General features: G+C 29.3%; 2 protein-coding genes across 3 annotated transcripts in view; both read right to left on the reverse strand.

Moving 5' to 3' along the window:
- The window catches only part of ctdnep1b (CTD nuclear envelope phosphatase 1b), a 13,792-nt gene extending 2,865 nt beyond the window's left edge, over window positions 1-10,927 (reverse strand). The window contains exons 1-5 of one of the 2 annotated variants that reach the window (XM_051115829.1): window positions 10,309-10,927; window positions 6,652-6,718; window positions 6,341-6,459; window positions 4,413-4,601; window positions 4,282-4,300 (exon numbers count right to left, since the gene is read on the reverse strand). In XM_051115829.1, coding sequence (XP_050971786.1) covers window positions 4,282-4,300; window positions 4,413-4,601; window positions 6,341-6,459; window positions 6,652-6,718; window positions 10,309-10,422 — 508 coding nt within the window. In that variant the 5' untranslated portion in view covers window positions 10,423-10,927. Of the gene's footprint in view, window positions 1-4,188; window positions 4,301-4,412; window positions 4,602-6,340; window positions 6,460-6,651; window positions 6,719-10,308 lie in introns of both variants that reach the window. The other variant, XM_051115828.1, reaches the window with a different exon arrangement.
- A 2,608-nt stretch (window positions 10,928-13,535) lies between these two features.
- On the reverse strand, window positions 13,536-18,707 carry elp5 (elongator acetyltransferase complex subunit 5). Its single transcript, XM_051113919.1, has 8 exons — window positions 18,415-18,707; window positions 18,264-18,324; window positions 18,087-18,167; window positions 15,811-16,022; window positions 15,523-15,698; window positions 15,357-15,452; window positions 15,172-15,272; window positions 13,536-14,065 (listed from the first exon to the last, which is right to left on the reverse strand). The coding sequence occupies exons 1-8, from the start codon at window positions 18,467-18,469 to the stop codon at window positions 13,957-13,959; spliced, it is 891 nt and encodes a 296-aa protein (XP_050969876.1). The 5' UTR covers window positions 18,470-18,707; the 3' UTR covers window positions 13,536-13,956.
- Between the last annotated feature and the right edge of the window lie 782 nt (window positions 18,708-19,489).

The following is a 19,489-nucleotide window of genomic DNA, read 5'->3' on the forward strand; positions in this document are numbered from 1 at the left end:
ATAAAATCTTACAGCTGACTTAAAAGTCTACATAAATAAATTCATGACTCATAATGTTAAAAACTTATTACAAAAGTAAATGTGTATCATCCAAGACTGAGCTAATCATTTATTGATCAGTTCTTGTAAAGTGATGTATGAAGTGGTATTGACTGACTGTGGTTTTTCTGTATGGTCATTTACCTAAAGGGTCATGAAATACTAAACTACATTGTCTTGTGTAACACTGTAGAATATCTATGTTCACTGATGGCTCAAGACTGAGAAGTCTTAATGTAAACACTTCAGTCAAACCAAATGAGTTTGATCCAAATGAAACTGACTGATTTGAAATGGTGTAGACCTGAAATATTCATCAGAAAAAAACAGATAAAAAAAAAAAAAAAAAAAACACTTGTGCAGTGACGTGATTCTTATGTTTACATAGGTTTTACGTCACACGAACATGCACATATTTACCTACGCGTTATGTCTTTGTAAATATTCTACTCATCCACTGATCAGTTCCTAAATATTTGCTCAAAAAGCTCTTCTGACATAGACGTCAGCTGTTTCAAAGATGTCAAGGCATTACGTTCACAGTAGCTCCAGTGATGTTATCACTGTCTCTCTCCAGTTCTGAACACATGCGCTGTGATTTTGTTTGGAATACGTGAGCGAATTATGTGAATAACTGAATAATATAAACAGAACTTTCATAATCTGAATTTGGATTAGATTCATTCTGATCGACAAAAATTAGTGCATGCAAACATACCTAGAGTTAGCATCCATTAATTTCAATTGTAGGAGAAAACTGTTTGATTTTTAGCTTGTTTATGCTATTTCATTGCATCTTGGGGTTTTAAAATCTTTTCTTCAACAGACATTAAGTCTCTGACACATGTGATCCATCCATATTATGAGTGTAACTGCTCTAGAGCATCTTGGTATAAATACCACAAAATGTATTTAAAATGCTACAGTGCATTCATATATTAAAGGCTTCTGGAGATTTTATGAAGGCAAGACGTTATACACCTTTTTAAAACCAATTTAAAGAATAAATCAAGAACTAAATTTGTCAATATTTTCTTTAAATGTAAATATTTAGGAAGCTCAATGACCTGTATTAGCATACTAAAAAAAAGCTCAATGATGATGGAAATAACTTCTGATGACACTGCAGAAATGTGATGTTCTTAGTATTTTTTTTGTCTTGTTTTTGTGTGCGTCTAAAGATTGTGTCTAAAGATGGTTGCAAAAAAAAAAAAAAAAAAAAAAAAAAAAAAAAGAAAGTCTTGTTTTCTGAGAAACTGATCAAAAATGAAGTGAGTTTATTATTAAAAGCAGAACAAATATCTGCAAATGGGCTCAGAAAAACAATTCAAAAGGGAGGTTTTAATTCATTTTAAGCATAAATGAAATGAAAATGAAATTAAACAAAATGAAAAAAATTTAAAACTGAACAAAGATAAAAATGAAATCTTTATTGTGGGTAAAAAACCTGAGCGGGAGAGGATTGAAGCTGAATTGGGTTTCTTAGCTATACTTCCAGAACAACAAATTACACAATTTACTCACCCTCTTGTCATCCACGATGTTCATGTCTTTCTTTCGTCAGTCGTAAAGAAATTGTGTTTTTTGAGGAAAACATTTCAGCATTTTCCCCCATATAATGGACTGCTATGGTGCCCCGATTTTCAACTTCAAAAATGGTTTAAATGCGGCTTCAAACGACCCCAAATGCGGTTGTAAACAATCCCAGCCGAGGAAGAAGGGTCTTATCTAGTGAAACGATCGGTTATTTACATAAAAAAAAAAAACCTATTTATATACTTTTTATTCTCAAACGCTCGTCTGGCCTTGCAGTCTTTGAGCTGTGTGTATTCTCGCTCAAGACAGTTAGGGTATGTCGAAAAACTCGTATTTTCTCCCTCAATTTCAAAAATCATTTCAAAATCATCCTACATCACTGCAGAAGTACCGACCCAGTCTTTGCAATGTGAACATGCAAAAAAGATCAAACGCCCTTAACAAAAAAGGTAAAACAGCGATATAGGACAGTTTTGAAGTTGAGGGAGAACATGAGATGGGAGTTTTTCAACATACCCTAACTGTCATGAACCGGAACACAAGCAGTTCAGGCAGAGTAAGACAAGATGAGCGTTTGACATTAAAAAGTATATAAATTGCATTATTTTTATGAAAATAACCGATCCGATCGTTTCGCTAGATAAGACCCTTCTTTCTCACTGGGATTGTTTACAACCACATTTAGGATCATTTGAAGCAGCATTTAAACTGCATTTTGGAAGTTCAAAATCGGGGCACCATATTAGTCCATTATATGGGAAAAAATGCTGAAATGTTTTCCTCAAAAAACAATTTCTTTACAACTGAAGAAAGAAAGACATGAACATTATGGATGACAAGGGGTCATTTTACATATTTTATATACAAGTACATATTTTGTAAATTGTTGTTCTGGAAGTGGACTTCTCCTTTAAGTCTCAAATTAACCAAGTTACAAAAACATGTTTCTATCATCTGAGAAACATTGCCAAGATTCATCCATTTAAATCCTTTAATGATGCTAAGAAACTAATTCATGCATTTATCTTCTCTCGACTAGATTACTGTAATGCTGTGTATACTGGGTTACCTAAGGGTCCTATAGTTAAGCTGCAATTGATACAAAAAGCATCAGCAAGAGTATCAATGAAATTGAAGAAACAAGAACATATTAGACCGGTTTTAATGGAATTACATTGGTTACCACTGCACCAAAGAATTGACTTTAAGATTCTTATTTTAGTTTATAAAGCATTGCATAACTTGGCACCTTCTCACATCTCTGGTTGTCTGTTAAGATATAATCCTAAACGAATGTTAGGATCTTCTAGTGCTGGACTTGTAGCATATTACACAGTAAATCTCAAGCAATCTGGTGGTACCTCTTTTAGTCACTATGCTTCAAAACTTGGAATTGTCTTCCAAATGAAGTGAGAGAGTCCATTAGTATTCATATCTTTAAAAAGCGTGTTAAATCATACCTCTTTAAAGTTGCCTATGACCATAATATAGTGTATTTTTATTTATTTTTCCTTGTTTGTCTTTTATTTTATTATATACTTTTTTTTTATCCTTATTGTTATTATGTTTTGCTTATACTTGAATCATTTGCACCATGCTGATGCTGATGTTTTAATAAAAATAAAAATAAAAAAATAATACGCTTGTGAAGCACTTGTTGCATTTTATGTATGAAAAGTGCTATACAAATAAATTATTATTATTATTATTATTATTAAACACATGTAATTGTTTTTAATTAATAAGAAATTTTAATTTTTCATCTCTAGCAAATGCATCTTGGTTTAGGAATGTTTAGATATTTGAAAATATTTGCTTATTGCAGTGCATGCAACATTTAATGCATTAATTTATGAATTTAAGATTTTCTGCTTTGATTTAAGACCTTTCTAAAGCTTTAATTTTTGGATACCCTGGATATATTTAATTACAAAGTACAAATGCATTGTGCATTTATTTGTGCAATAAATTCCAACTATCAAAAGATGTGTATATTTATGTAACACGCTGAAGAGCTTTCAAACCTGTGTATAATATATTTGTCTGTTGCATGCAGTAGTAAATTGCAGAGTGCATTTGGGGAACATTTAATGTTCGAACATTAGCGAGTGGAAAATAAAAATGAATGGATCAGACACCATTGTGTTGAGTCTCCCTCTTCTCTTGGTGCTCAGCTTCTTTAAAGATCATATTCTATGATGCCCTCCCTTACAATAACAATAGTTTTATTTACTGCCAAAAATAAAATAGTACAAAACTTAAGAACTTAAGTAGATTTGCAACTTAATGTTTGGATGTTTGCAACATTAGGATTCATTACATGCATGCATGATCGATACTTTTAAGGCCAACGTTATAATTTACTCCCATAATGTGATGCATTTCAGAGTCAAATTAATAGAGAGCTTGATTTTAAACAAACTATAAAATCTGATGTCTGCTTATGGTTTACACTGCTGTGATGCTGAACATGCTGAGGGTGAAACGGCCTGAAGTACACAAGCACAGACATCACGCAGAGAGACCAGCTGGACAACCGCTAACACACACATTAATCCTGCAAAAGCAGCTCTACACACTACAGTGTGCTGCTGAAATCATGTCTAGTCTTACCTGGATGACTGCGATATGCTCCCGGCGAGTTGTCAAGAATGACTATACTTGATAAGTCATCATGTACAACGGACAGGTCTTTAATATAACTACCTGAATCCAGCGTACAGTGCTGCACAAGATAAAGACAACAAGGACAATATTATTGAAATACTGTATATCCTTTACCAACTTGTGCCTTTTCAACTCATGACAAATGAAACATCTAGAGTTTCAGTGGTCACCTGTCTGTAGTATCTTCTTTTCAGGATTCCCTTGTTGTTATCCAGCTTATCAGCTACTGCAGATCCATAGATCTCCATACTAGCAGTGAACACTACTAATTCATACCACTGACTGACCACCTCCAGGAAGAAATCTACATGCGGCCTTTTATGTACAAAGAATCTGACCGGGTGTTTGTCTATTACCACCTGAAAAACAGTTCATACGAGAAAAATGAAACGACATTTGGAGTTTTCAACTACAAATGAAACAACAGTCATAATAATATGTTTATTATTATGGTCATTATTATTAACACTTTACAATAAGATTACATTTGTTATTAGTTAACTACTACATTAGTTAACATTAACAATGTAAATTACTTCTAAAGCATTTATTAACCTACTAAATGTTCATTCCAGCATTTACTAATACATTAATAAAATCATAAATTATAAATAAAGTTTAAGTTCTTTTGATATTTAATGGATCTGCGCTAACATGAACCAACAATGAGCAGTTGCATTATTAACTAATGTTAACAAAGATAAATAAATACTAACAAATGTATTGCTCATTGTTAGTTCATGTTAGTTCATGTTAACTATTGTAGAGTGTTACCATTATTATTAATTACTCTTATTACATTTTAATTTAAATACTATTATAGCATTTTAAAATTATATATATACATATGCAACATTTTTATTATTAATACTGTCATTTATATTAAAGAATTAAATTAAAAAAATTATTAAAATTAAAATACTAAAAAAACATTAGTAGTAATTGATAATTACATTAATGTTGATAACTGTAATAATGTAATAAAACTATTACTATTTTTATTATTATTGTACTTTTATTATCATTGTCAGTATTTTAGAGTAAATATTTTTAAAACAAAATAATGGTATCATTATAATAATAATAATAGTAATAATAATAATAATAATTTTTATTATAATATATTACAATGATCTAAATATAATTTTACTATTATTGCTAAGTATAATAAGTATAACAATAGTTATTATTATTATGTTGATAATTGTTATAATAATAATAATAATAATAATAGTAATAATAGTAATAATAATAGAAACAATAATATTACCATTATTCTTTATCTATAATTATATTTTAATATTGTCTCAGTATTTTAGTGTTAATATTTTTAAAACAAATATAATAGTTGGTAATAACATTATTATTATTATTATTTTAATTATAATATATCACAATGATTTTAATATAATATTACTATTAATGCTAATTATAATAATATAAATAATATTACTGTAATTCTTTATCTATTATTATATTTTAATATTGTCACAGTATTTTAGTGTTAATATTTTTAAACCAAAAATAACGGTATTATTATTATTATTATTATTATTATTTTAATATATTACAATGACTTTAATATAATTTCACTATTAATGCTAATTATAATAATAATCATTATAGCAATAGTCCTTATTATTATTATTAATAATAATAATAATAATTATGATAACTGTTGCAATTTAATGATAATAGAAAGAATAATATTACTATTATTCTTTATCAATTATATTTTAGTAGTGTCAGTATTTTAGTGTTAAAATACTTTTAAAACAATAATAATAATAATAATAATAATAATAATAATAATTATAATAGTAATAAGATTATTAATAACATTAATAACATTATTATTATTTATTACCATAATTTTAATATAATACTAGTATTAATGCTATTATAATAATTATAACAATATTTATTTATTTATTCTGTGAGGCCAATGTAGAGCAGCTGCAAGCTGATGAAAAATTTTAGAGCCAAGCATAAAGAACAATATTTCCAAGAATTACCCTGGCCTAGAATCAGGTTTTTAATGAGCATGGTAGCCTTTGTTTACAGACGTGCATTAATGTGCATAAATATTTCTCCTTACTTTAAGGATGAAGTCTGGTGGAGTACCAGGCCGTACTGTAGGTCTGAGAACTCCATCGTGATGCGAGTGGATCAATGTCTCGTCGAGATCTAAAACTAAGATCTTTCGCTTTACGGTATCTGAACAGAACACAAACACAACTGATATGTTACTCAACGAAAATCAGCATATGAAAGCACTGCACACAAACACAACACTGCAAGTTCATTAAACAAACAGCCGTTTCAGTGACAACTTATACTCAGATTGGGTTTGCTGTTGTCATACCAGTAACTTTTAACTTGAGAAGAAGAACAAAAAAAAATACTCACTGAGTCTGTTTCTGGAAACGGGTGACAATGGTAAGATGTCATATCGCACTGTTTGATACTGGATTATCTAGAACAGGAAGGAGACAAAACAGGAAACAGCCACCTCAGTACAGCACAGTGCGTGAAACGTAGCATAAAGCAGAAGACAGTGAGAGCACACCTTTTACAGTTTATTCTGCATACTGTATTGGTTTTATTACATTTTTACATCTTAACTCATAACCTTTTAGAACCCACTAGTCTCTTATAAGACAAATTAACAAAGGGCATCAAAGCTCATTTAAAAAAAAAAAAAAAAAAAAAAAAAAAAAAAAAACTTGTCTATAACTAGTGAAGCTGGTAAAAATCTAGATGATTCAGAATATAACTGAAAATAAAGTACGATAAAGAAAAAAAAATACAGTACTTGCAGAGATCATGCTAATTAGATTCAGTTCCATAAAACAAAACTATAACAATATATAACCATATTTTTAGTTAAATATAACTATTAAACTGATATATTGGCTTCAGACAAAATAAATAAATACATGAATTTAAAAACAAACACAATATATACTGTTAATGCCATATTTGTTTTTATTACTTTAAAATTATATTTATTTTTATGTAATATTTTGATACATTTTTATTTTAGTTAGATATGACTAGTAAACTGATAAATAAATTAATTTAAAAATTAACACAATACTGTTAATGCCATGTTCTTCATTTTTGTTTTTGCTAATACTGATATTACTAAACCATATTCAATTTTATTTTATATTTTGATACATTTAATTTTAGAAAAAAGATTATTAAACTGATATATTGTCATCAGCCAAAATAAATAAATGTATTTTAAAATAAACAATACAAACTGTTAGTGCATTATTGATATTTATTACTTAAAAATTACATTAATTTTTATTTTACATTTCAATATATTTTATTTTAGTTAAATATGACTATTAAAACTGCTAAAGAAATTAATTTAAAAATTAACACAATATATAATGTTAATGCAATGCAATCATTTTTGTGTTTGCTACTAAATACTGACATTTATTACTTTAAACTTATATTCATTTTTTAATATAAATTGATACATTTCATTTTAGTTAAATATGACTATTAAACTGATATTTTGGCATCAGCCAAAATAAATAAATAAATAAATAATATATATTAAATAAACAATATACTGTTAATGCCACATTGATATTACTTACAAATTCTATTCATTATTTTAGATTTTGATACATTTTATTTTTGTTAAATGACTATTAAACTGATTAATGAATTAAAAAATTAACAATACATAGTGTTAATGCCATGTACTTAATTTTTGCTTTGGCTATTAAATATTGATATTACTTAAAATTATATTAAATTTTATATTTTGACAGTTTTCATTTGTTAAATATGACTGTTCAACTGATATATTGGCATCAGCCAAAATAAATAAATACATTTTAAAATAAACAATCTATACTGTTTATGCTATGCACTTCATTTTTGTTTTTGCTAATAAATAGATATTTATTGCTTAAAAATTTCATTATTTTTTATTTTATATTCTGACAAATTTTATATTAGTTAAATATGACTACTAACCTGATCAGCCAAAATAAATAAATAAATAAATAAATAAATAAATAAAAACACAATACATTTTTTTAATAATATATATGTTTTTCATATCAGTACATATTAGCACATATTTATTCTTTACAAATATTCATCAGTTTATATTTAATTTATATTCAGCACAATTATTACGTTTTCATATGCAATTTTTATCATTAAACTGATTGCTGGCATTAAGGTGCTGACTGCCAATCAATCAAATATTGGTTGATCAATATATAATTTCCATGGCTAACACTTTATTTAAACAGTTTTCTAGGACTTAAAATTGTTAATTCAGCTGCTAATTCCAGGTCGTCTGTAACACTGGGAACCCTGAATTAATCCAAACGAACATAAGATTTGTTCTGGAGTAGCCCATTTCACAACTGGCCAATTAGCAGCTTAGTCAAATACGCAACCGTCTGGAATGAACCGGAGCTCAAACTCAGATCGCTTTCTCTTTAAGAGGTCCGAGACCCTCTGCCTCGGTCCACTGCTCACCACAATGTGGATACTCTTCCTCTCTTTCTCCAAATCCCTCTCTTCTGTGCTATCTTTAGCTCTCCCAGCTGTCTAAAAGTGTCAGCGGAACTTGGGAAGAGCACAGCCGAGTGAAACTGCCAGGGTGACTTTGAAAAGGGGGCTGTTTATTCCCAACTCGATTTAGGCCTCAATAAGGACTCATTCATAATGCCGGGTCAAGCTGAACCGACTCGATCCCTGCATGACAGTAAAGCATGTTTAGCGAAGCGACCGCTACTCCAGCGCCCATATCAGAGTCCTAGACAACTAATGCCTTTATAATTACGTCTTAATGATCATCTTAAAGATTATTATACAACTGGACTGCCAAAGCCTGTTGTGCACAGGGGGATTACAGCCTGTTTTCCAAACCCAAGTGTTTACATAAAGCATGTGACACGATTATCAGCTAATTCTCAAAAACAATGACCTATTGGATATTTACATAACATAGTATAACTATATTAATTTGATATGAATTAATTTATAAATTATTAATAGATTTATATTTTTACCAATATTAAATTATTTTTAAAAAAATAACGTCAAGAAATATTTTACACGTATCTTACCTTGCTTTAGACTTACAGTAAAATGTCAAATAATATATTTTAGTTTCAGCAATATTAATATTTCAACACTTATTAGCTGCCAATGCAATATTTATTTATCATATTTATCATTTTATTTAAAAATTGTAAAAATGTTTTTTTTCTTATTTTATTTTCTCTTTATTATTAGTAAACTATTTACTGGTTGTAAATTAATTTATTTAATATACCAAAATACGTAATTGTGGGGCCATCGTATCTTACCCTGATTTTACTCCACAGTATTTTTTTATTACTATTTATTATTATTATTTAAATTTCTTCATTTTTAAATATTTTTAACAGTTTTATCCTTGGTAAATTATTTACTGTTTGTAAATGAATTTATTTAATATACTAAAATGCCCCATTTTGGGTCCAAGTTATATCATAAAATAAAATAAAAAATATAATAATAGCAATTTTACTTATATATATATATATTTATATATATATATATATATATATATATATTTTTGCATATTTATATACACACACACACAATTTTTAAGAAAAATATTTACATTAATGCTAAATGTTTGACTGTTCAATAACACTTCAGGCCCACAGTAACTTTTGTTGACAATCCTGCTGTCATTAGTTTGTAAATGTCAGTGCATGTTTAATAAAAACCAGTATAACATATTCATAACCAGCAAGCCGTTATTCTTCTCTAGTTGTGCTGTTGCCAACCAAACAAACAGGTCTTAATGTAAATGTTAAAAGTTCACGTTTCTCTACATTGAATCACAGGCCCTTTGGAAAATAAACCCTGGCTGTTTACAGAAACAAGACTGAGAATGACCAACTAGTCGGTTTGATAACCCAGACAGGTGTCTGTTGTCGCTTTTAGACACCTGAGTTAAAGTTGAGTGTCATGTCATGCAGCAAAAGTTACCGAAGCGTCCAAATGTCACTCCTTGAGGCAACTCACCGTCCGTATGTGCTTCCTGAGGATGTATAAAAAGAAGCTCCATATTCTGGACGTCACACCGAGGAAAGTCCGCACACCGAGCAGACACTGGCGCGTCTTTAGCATGTCAACCATAACACCAGAGTCCGTGAGGTGTGATTTACACCGCCGACAAGAGCAATACAACACACCTGTGGAAATAAGATCCTGCCAACCATTCACAACTTCACACCGCACCGGAGCGTCCCGACGCAGCTCCCGCGTCTTGATATGATTCAAATCAACGCACGGAGGGCGCAAAAGTGCAGCGGTTAAAAAAGTGCGCGTAGAAAATATTACTTGGTGAATGTCTTTATCTTTAGAGAGGTAGTTTCTCTGTCCGGCTCTGTGAAGTCTTCAAATGCTCGTTGGCTAAGATGGTCAAACCAACCGGAGTGTCGAACAAACGTCTCCGTTCTGCCAAAAGCCCGGAGAAGTGCGACTGTCCATCTGCTGCAGCATTAAAAGCACTATGCGCTTTCCGTCTCTTTCAGAGAACCTTTGAGAAAGCGAGAAGAAAACGCGGACAATTTCTCACCTCTGAGAACAGTTTAAAGCCAATACGGTAGAGCAGCACGGGCCGCCATCGCTTCCCCGACGTCACTTCCGCGAAGGGACATAAAGTTTGTGCTCACGTGGCCGCGGAGGTTTTCAAACGGACGCAGCTTTCGACTTCATACGAATTGATATAAAGAGCATTAGAAGCTTACAGTTATAGATTATATATACACACAACCTAAGTCAAAAGTTTACATACACCTTGCAGAATCTGCTAAATTTACCAAATAAGCGGGACCATTCAAAATGCATGTTATTGTCCTAAATAAGATGACCCTGTTCAAAAGTTTTCATACACTTGATTCTTAATACTGTTGTTACTTGAAAGATCCACAGCTGTTTTTTTGTTTAGTGATAGTTGTTCATGAGTCCCTTGTTTGTCTTAAACAGTTAATTTTTTCAGAAAAATCCTTCAGGTCCCACAAATTATGTTTTTTTCATAAATTTTTGTGTATTTGAACCCTTTCCAACAATGACTGTATGATTTCGAGATCCATTTTTTCACACCAAGGACAACTGAGGGACTCATGCAACTATTACAGAAGGTTCAAACACTCACTGATGCTCCAGAAGGAAAAATGATGCATTAAGTGCATCATTTTTTGATGCACTTAATGCATCAAATTTTTGAATTTGATGAATAGGGTAAATTTAACATTATTTTTCGGGGAAACATGTAAGGATCTTCTGAAGGGCAGTACTGAATGAAAAAAAAAAAAGATATTTAGGCAAAATATGAAAAATGTACACATCTTCATTCTGTTCAAAAGTTTTCACCCCCTGGGTCTTAATGCACTGTCTTTCCTTCTGAAGGAAATCATTCAGGTAACAAGTAAACTTTTGAACGGGGTCATTTTTATAAATTCAAGTATTATTTTCTCTTGTGGACTAGATGTAAACGTCTTTTATGTGAAATATCTTATTCAGGTCAGTACTAAATACTAAATAATAAAAAAAACATGCATTACCTCTTATTTTGGTAAAAATTATTAATATTTTGTAGATTCTGCGAAGTATATGTAAACTTTTGACTTCAACTGTATATATCTTGACATTAAATTCCTCACAAGAATAAATATCAGATTTGGGGTAGTGATGGGATTTTGATTCATCTCAATGACTTTAATCTTCTGAAATCATTCAGAAAAAATATTGTTAGTGCGGCGAATTTGCATTGCAAATTGATAAATGAGCAAAAAAAATAAATAGATAAATAAAAAATGTAATCCTCGTGCAAAAATCCCATTTCTATTCAAATGAATCTGTTTCGTCCGCAAAAATTTGACAAACAACAGTAAGTGGTGATTCGATTCATAAGAATCACATTTTTTGAATTTCTTCACCAAAAAGATTTGTTCAATAGACGTTTCCTCTTACGTCATTACACCAGTAGTTGGCGACAAATGTCTTTTCCTGCGTTATTTTACACAAAAATCACTTTCAAACCAAGCAGCTTTCTGTGGTTCAGTGTGAGAAATCTGCATAACCGATTGGAAAATTAGTTAAATTTTTGTCCTTTCCATGCCAACACGTGAATTTTACTGGATTTTGTCAGCGTAAATATGCCTAACAAAGGTAAGTGATGAATCAACTCAAATCTTTGGAGTTTGTTCACCAAAAATATGTTCAGTAGCCCTTTCTCCTGTTATGCAGTCGGCGACAGATGACTCTTTTTCTGCATTATCTCACACAGAAATTACTTTCAAACCAAGGAGCTTTCTGTTGGTCAGTAAAGCAAATTTGGATTGCAAACTGAGAAATGAGAAATTTACAAATTGAAAAGTCCCATTTCTATTAAAATGAATGGATTTCAACAGTAAGTGATGATTCGACTTATAAGAATCAAATCTTTGTTCACCAAAAAGATTCATTCAGTAGTGCTTACTGCATGTTACTTTGCTGCACGAATAATTGGCAGTGTGTATGGAATACCCGTCTCTGCCACTGAATAAAAAATACAAAAGGAAATTGCACGTTTTATCTCACAATTCTCACTTTTTTCTAGCAATTGGAAGTTATAAAGTCACAATTCTGAGAAATAAAGTGAGAACTGCAAGATAAAATAGCAATTCTGACTTTTTTTTTTTATTTATATATATATATATATATATATACATACACTTGCAATTCTGAGAACATATCAGTAATTTTTCCCCCTCAAAATTGGATTTTATAACATGCAAATGCAAGTTTACATATCAAAATTGAGATGCAAACTTGAAGAGATGAAAAAAGTTTGCGAGTTTTTACTTTTTTTCTTGCAGTTGTGAGTTTATTATCTCACAATTCTGAGAAAAAAAGGTCAGAATTGCACATTTGTATCATGCAATTTGAAGAAAAAAGTTAAAATTCTTAGATAAAAAGTTGCAAAAAGTTGGCTTTTTTAAAATTTCTTATGTCTTTTTCTGTGTTAAGAGATGTTATTCACTTGTTGTTCTATATCGCTCCGAATAAGAATTTATTTTTTTCTGTTGAGCACAAAAGAAGATATTTTGAAGATTATTATAACACTTACTTGATGGTACCCATTGATTTCCATAGTATTTTTTTCATACTATGGAAGTCAATGGCTACCGTCAACATGAAAGCTGAGAGAATGATGACCAAATTTTTAGTCATTTTAGTGAAAATTAGAAATAAAATATGTACAATTTGACTTTCAATATAAATTTTATTGAAATTTTACTTTAATTTATTTAGTTTGGAACAAGGTTTGTGGACCTTTGATCTCAACCAATAGGAAAAAAAGTTGCCTTTTATGTCTACATGTATAAAAACGGAACAAAATTAGCTTAGTAATAAATCAATAATAATCATAATGAAGAATTTACGCTTAAAATATTTTCAAATGAGTGCTTTTTTAATCCTCCAATTTTCCTACCAGTACAAAACCTGCATAACATTACTAAGAACATTGCTTCATCAATTCATGTCGGTTCTCAAACCTGGCCTCATAATAGTTGATAGACAGCAGACTATATGATTTATAATAAAATAGAGTCATAAATAAATATATTTATAAAGATGGATCTGACATTCACAGATTTAGGTCATGATGTGGGCTGTGTTCAATCACACATCAAGATCATCATCTGGATCCTCCTCGTCAAAGTCATCGTTGGCATCGGGCTCGTACATGATCCTCCCTGTGCCAGGAGTCGGCCTCAGAAGAGCTGATTTTCTGTGAGGAAAAAACAAAACAAAACAGATTCAATTTCTCAGACATGAAAATCAGTTAAGCAAAAAGTAATTATTTTAAATCTTTTTATATAAAATCATTTTTTACAACCAGTGTTGATAATGTTAAATAAAACTAAAAGTACTAATAGTTTTCATTAATTGAAATAAAGTTAAATAAAATATAAATATTACATAAAATTAAATATTAATATTACAATAATGAGAAATGTTGCCCTGACAACTAACTGAAATAAAATACTGAAGGAAAAAAAAAAAAAAAAAAAAAAAAAAAAAAAAAAAAAAAAAAAAAAATCAACTAAAAATACTAAAATGATTTGAAATGTATTAAAGCAAACTAGAAATATAAAAAAGCTAAATGACTAAAACTTAAACTAAAATTTAAATGTTAAAATTAAAGCTAAACAAACATAAAAAAGCAAAAGCACATCAAAGACATAACAATGACAAAAGCACATGAAATTACAAAAACTAAAATTAAAATGAAAACAGAAAATAAAAAAATTAATATATAAAATGACAGTCAAATGTAAAAAAAAAATTAAAGCTAAATAAAAATACAAAATAGAAATATACAAAAGCATAAGCTAATAAAAAAGACAAAAATATGAATTTACAAAAACGTCAATTAAAATAAAAATGAAAACTGAAAACAAAAAAATATATATATAAAAAATTATTATATAAAAAACTAAAACTTCAACTAAAATGTAAACAAAATTAAAGCTAAATAGAAATATAAAAAGCAAAAGCTAATAAAAATGACAAAAGCACATGAAATTACAAAAAGTCAACAAATTAAAAAAACTGAAATATATTTTTTCTTCAGTTTAATTTGTTGACTTTTTGTAATTTATATTTCTTTTTAGCTTTAATTTATTTTAAATTTTAGTTCATATTATATTTTGTATATATAAAAATACTAATAAAAATGACAAAAGCACATAAAATTACTACAATTTCAACTACAAAAAAATGAAAACTAAAAAAAAAAAAGAAAAAAAAAATGAAGGGAATTCATTATATTAATAAAAACTTTAATAGTATTAAAATACTAAAACAATGTTTACAAGAACTGATGTATCTTACTTTTCTTGGCTAAATACAAACGGCAGAGCCACTTTCTCCTTTGCTTTTCTCTCCTCTTCAGACAGACGTAGATTAAAAGTCAAGTTTGATGTTGGATCAGCCTGATCAGACCACAATGAAAGACAAACCGTTACAATGCAAAACCACCAGCTAAAGGTGTCAAAAGTCAAAGCAGCTTTGCTCACCTCAGATACATCTTGCTCTTTCTGCACATGTCCAGGCTGACGTAGTTTGGCCTGTACTGAAAGGGTTGCGTCCTCGGACACACTGAAATACTCTTCCTATAAATCGATTTCACAGATAATCAGTTTTTAATCTCTTGTGTATTCAGACTAAAACCTCACATCTTACCTCTTGCATGACTTTGCCTGACTTTGTGCGTCTTGTGGTCTTCGCCACACCATGACGTTCATTGTTTGCAGGTGCTACAGAGATAACAGTACTGGCTAAGTGGCCCACAATACCCACGACACCTTGCTGGTGCAAGTCTGAATGCAGGAGACCGATGACAGTTTTAATAACTCCTCCTAGTGGTCAGTGGAAAAAACAAACAAGAGCATTATTTCTTAGATCGTACAAGCAAAGTATTTCTGGATGCAACATAGTTTGTGAAAGTGTTTCTGGGGCAAAAACCTTCACCTTTTCTGAGCTCCTGAAGTCTTTGACAGATGACAACAGGGTCATGATGTCTTAAAACCAATGAGAGAGAGTCAACAACGAGCACTGATGCTTTGGCATACTGTGTGTCTTTGATGAGCTGTGTTATGTGTTGAGAAGTGAACTGATCAACGGTGAAAGACGATGTGCATTTCCAGCCAAGAGGATCGGGAAAACCCTCATGGAAATGAAGCCTTTAAACACAAAAACAGATCAGATAAAGCATTTCAGTAGCAAAACATCAACTAGAGTTTTCTCAAATAGTGTGCAGTGACCCCAAAATAGGCTATAGGTCTGTCCTGATGGTAAATGCAATTAATAAAAAGTAACTACTAATACAGATTTATGTCAATGGCTGTGCATATTTTGGGATATATTATTCAGTAACTTATATTATTTATTATTTATAATTATTTATATTAAATATACTAAAGATTTTTTAATGTTTTTAAAGAAGTCTCTTCTGCTCACCAAGCCTGCATTTATTTAATCCAAAGTACAGCAAAAAAATATTTTTACCATTTAAAATAACTGATTTCTATTTGAATATATTTAAAAATGTAATTTATTTCTGTGATTTCAAAGCTGAATTTTTAGCATCATTACTCCAGTCACATGATCCTTCAGAAATTATTCTAATATTCTGATTTGCTGGTCAAAATACATTTTATTATTATTATTATTATTATGTTGAAAACAGCTGAGTAGATTTTTTTCAGGTTTCTTTGATAAATAGAAAGTGCAGAAGAACATCATAAAAATCTTTTGTAACATTATAAATGTATTTATCATCACTTTTGATTAATATAAAGTGTCCTTGCTAAATAAAAAGTATTAATTTCTATAATTTCTTGCCCAAAATAAAATAAAACAAAACAAAACAGAAAAATATACAGACTCCAGGCTTTTAATTGGTATAGTGTATAATGTTACAACAGCTTTTAATTTCGGATAAATGCTGATTTTTTTTTATCTTTCTATTCATCAAAGAAAAAAAATGTACTCAAGTGTACTGATAATAATAATAATAATAATATAATAATAATAAATCAATGTTTTTTGAACAGCAAAATGATTTCTGTAGGATCATGAGACACTGAACACTGGATTAATGATGCTGAAAATGTAGCTTTGATTGGAGGAATAAATTACATTTTAAAATATATTCAAATAAAAAACAGTTACTTTAAATAGTAAAAACATTTCTACATTTTACTGTACTTTGGATCAAATAAATGCAGACTTGTTGCGCAGAAGAGACTTCTTTCAAAAACATTAGAAAATCTTACTGGTAGTGTATATGAATAAACAGCAGGGGGAAAATAATGGTAAATGCAAATGATAAAAAGTAACTAACAATATTGTAAGAAAACGCTCAACTTTGTCACTTAATATTTAATCACATGATAATATGGCTAATATTAATAAAATATTAATATCAGTAAAACTGAATATGTTTGCTGGCAAATAATGGTAAATGCAAATAATAAAAAGTAACAATATTGTATATAGTTATGGTGGCAAAACAACCAGGCTTAACAACTTAGAAAAGTTTTTTTTTTTATGTATTTTTGTACTTAATTATGAAGTATATAGTTGTTTTTTTTTTTTTTTTTTTAATAAAGGCTGTGGATATGTTGGCACAAATTAAACTGTCACTTCATACTATGGCTAATATCAATACAATACTAATATTCATAAAATATAATACTTAAGCTGTTGTCATGCACTTACCAAAAGTTATGTTAATAAACATCAATGAAAAAATAATGATAAATGCAAATAATAAAAAGTAACTACTAATACTGTACACAACTAAGGTAGAAAAATAACCAACAGGCTTGTTGTGAATATAATATAATATAATATAATATAATATAATATAATATAATATAAATCACTAAATACGTGTTATTATTTTGCAGGATATATTTTTACAATATATATTTTTTATTATTTGAAAATGTATAGTAAATAAATTAAGAAATTATAGTAAAACAAACTGTTTACTTATGCACAACAAACTGTTTTGTTGTGGTGTTGTGATACCACTTGATGTCCAATGTAAAATTTGAGTCCTGAAGCAAAACCAGTTGGAAACCACTGCACTATAATAAACATTTTGAATTATGTACATCCTAAATTACACACTGTCAGCATAATCTGTCATATATATGACGTCATGAGCTTTTCACCACTGTTTGCATGAAAGCACGTCTCAAGCCACAAAAAATAATAAATAAATACATGTAACTCACTTTTGCACACAGCTACTGTCCAAACCAGCACACACTTGTGTTTCAGGACTCTCAAATCCCAGCACATGTACGTCTTCGCCCCTTTAAAAGATTAAAACATAAAATCAAACATTACACAAAGTGTAACAACATAATGAAAGCCAATTAAAACAATAATACAGACGAACAGAAACTTGCCTCTTCAATGCAGCATTAATAAAACACTTGAGGATTCCCCGCCCGCTGCAACTCACAGTATCTGAAAACACCGACACATGTAATGAACACATTCACCGCTGTAGAAAGGTTTAGATGGGTTAAGAGCGTTGATGACTTGAAATGATGTTACCTTGAATGAGTATGAATCCTCCAGCTTCCGTTCCCTGCAGCACATCCAGCAGCATGACTCAAACGCTCATCTCAACACTATGAGCTAACAGCTAAACAAGTCTAGCTTTAACAAGTCTAACGTGTTTGGCTAAATAATGACCGGTTTATTATAACATCATCGGACTATTGATTAAACATGATAATACATGACAGATCCAAAATGCCTGGTTATATACAAGACAGAATATATTTGACGATCAACACGAGTTTGATTACAGCGAATACTCAATTTCCCAAAAGCACTGCGGCCAATCAAACTGCAGTTTTTCTTCTTCTTCGTTTGACATGAATGGCTGTTTGCAAATTTGAGTGATGCATCACCGCCACCTATTGTACTGTAGTATGAACAGGTATTATATTATATTATATTATATTATATTATATTATATTATATTATATTATATTATATTATATTATATCAGTTTTCATTTTAATTTTCGTTTACGTTTTTCACCTATTTATATTTTATTTTATGTTATTTCAGCTTTATTTTATGTAACGGAAATGTTTAATCAGTCAACACTATATTATGTTAATTATATTATATTATATTATATTATATTATATTATATTATATTATATCAGTTTTCACTGTAAATTTTCGTTTACGTTTTTCACCTATTCATATTTTATTTTACATTATTTCAGCTTTATTTTATATAACAGAAATGTTTAATCAGTCAGCACTCTATATTATATTATATTATATTAGTTTTAATTTTAATTTTTGTTTAAGTTTTTCATCTATTTATATTTTATTTTATGTTATTTCAGCTGTATTTTATGTAATGGAAATGTGTAATCAGTCAACACTATATTATATTAATTGTATTATATTATATTATATTATATTATATTATATCAGTTTTCATTTTAATTTTCGTTTACGTTTTTCACCTATTTATATTTTATTTTATGTTATTTCAGCTTTATTTTCAGTAATGGAAATGTTTAATCAGTCAACACTATATTATTTATATTATATTATATTATATTATATCAGTTTTCATTGTAAATTTTCGTTTAAGTTTTTC

Source organism: Labeo rohita, chromosome 7 (assembly GCF_022985175.1).
Source record: "Labeo rohita strain BAU-BD-2019 chromosome 7, IGBB_LRoh.1.0, whole genome shotgun sequence".
NCBI classification, from domain to species: domain Eukaryota; kingdom Metazoa; phylum Chordata; class Actinopteri; order Cypriniformes; family Cyprinidae; genus Labeo; species Labeo rohita.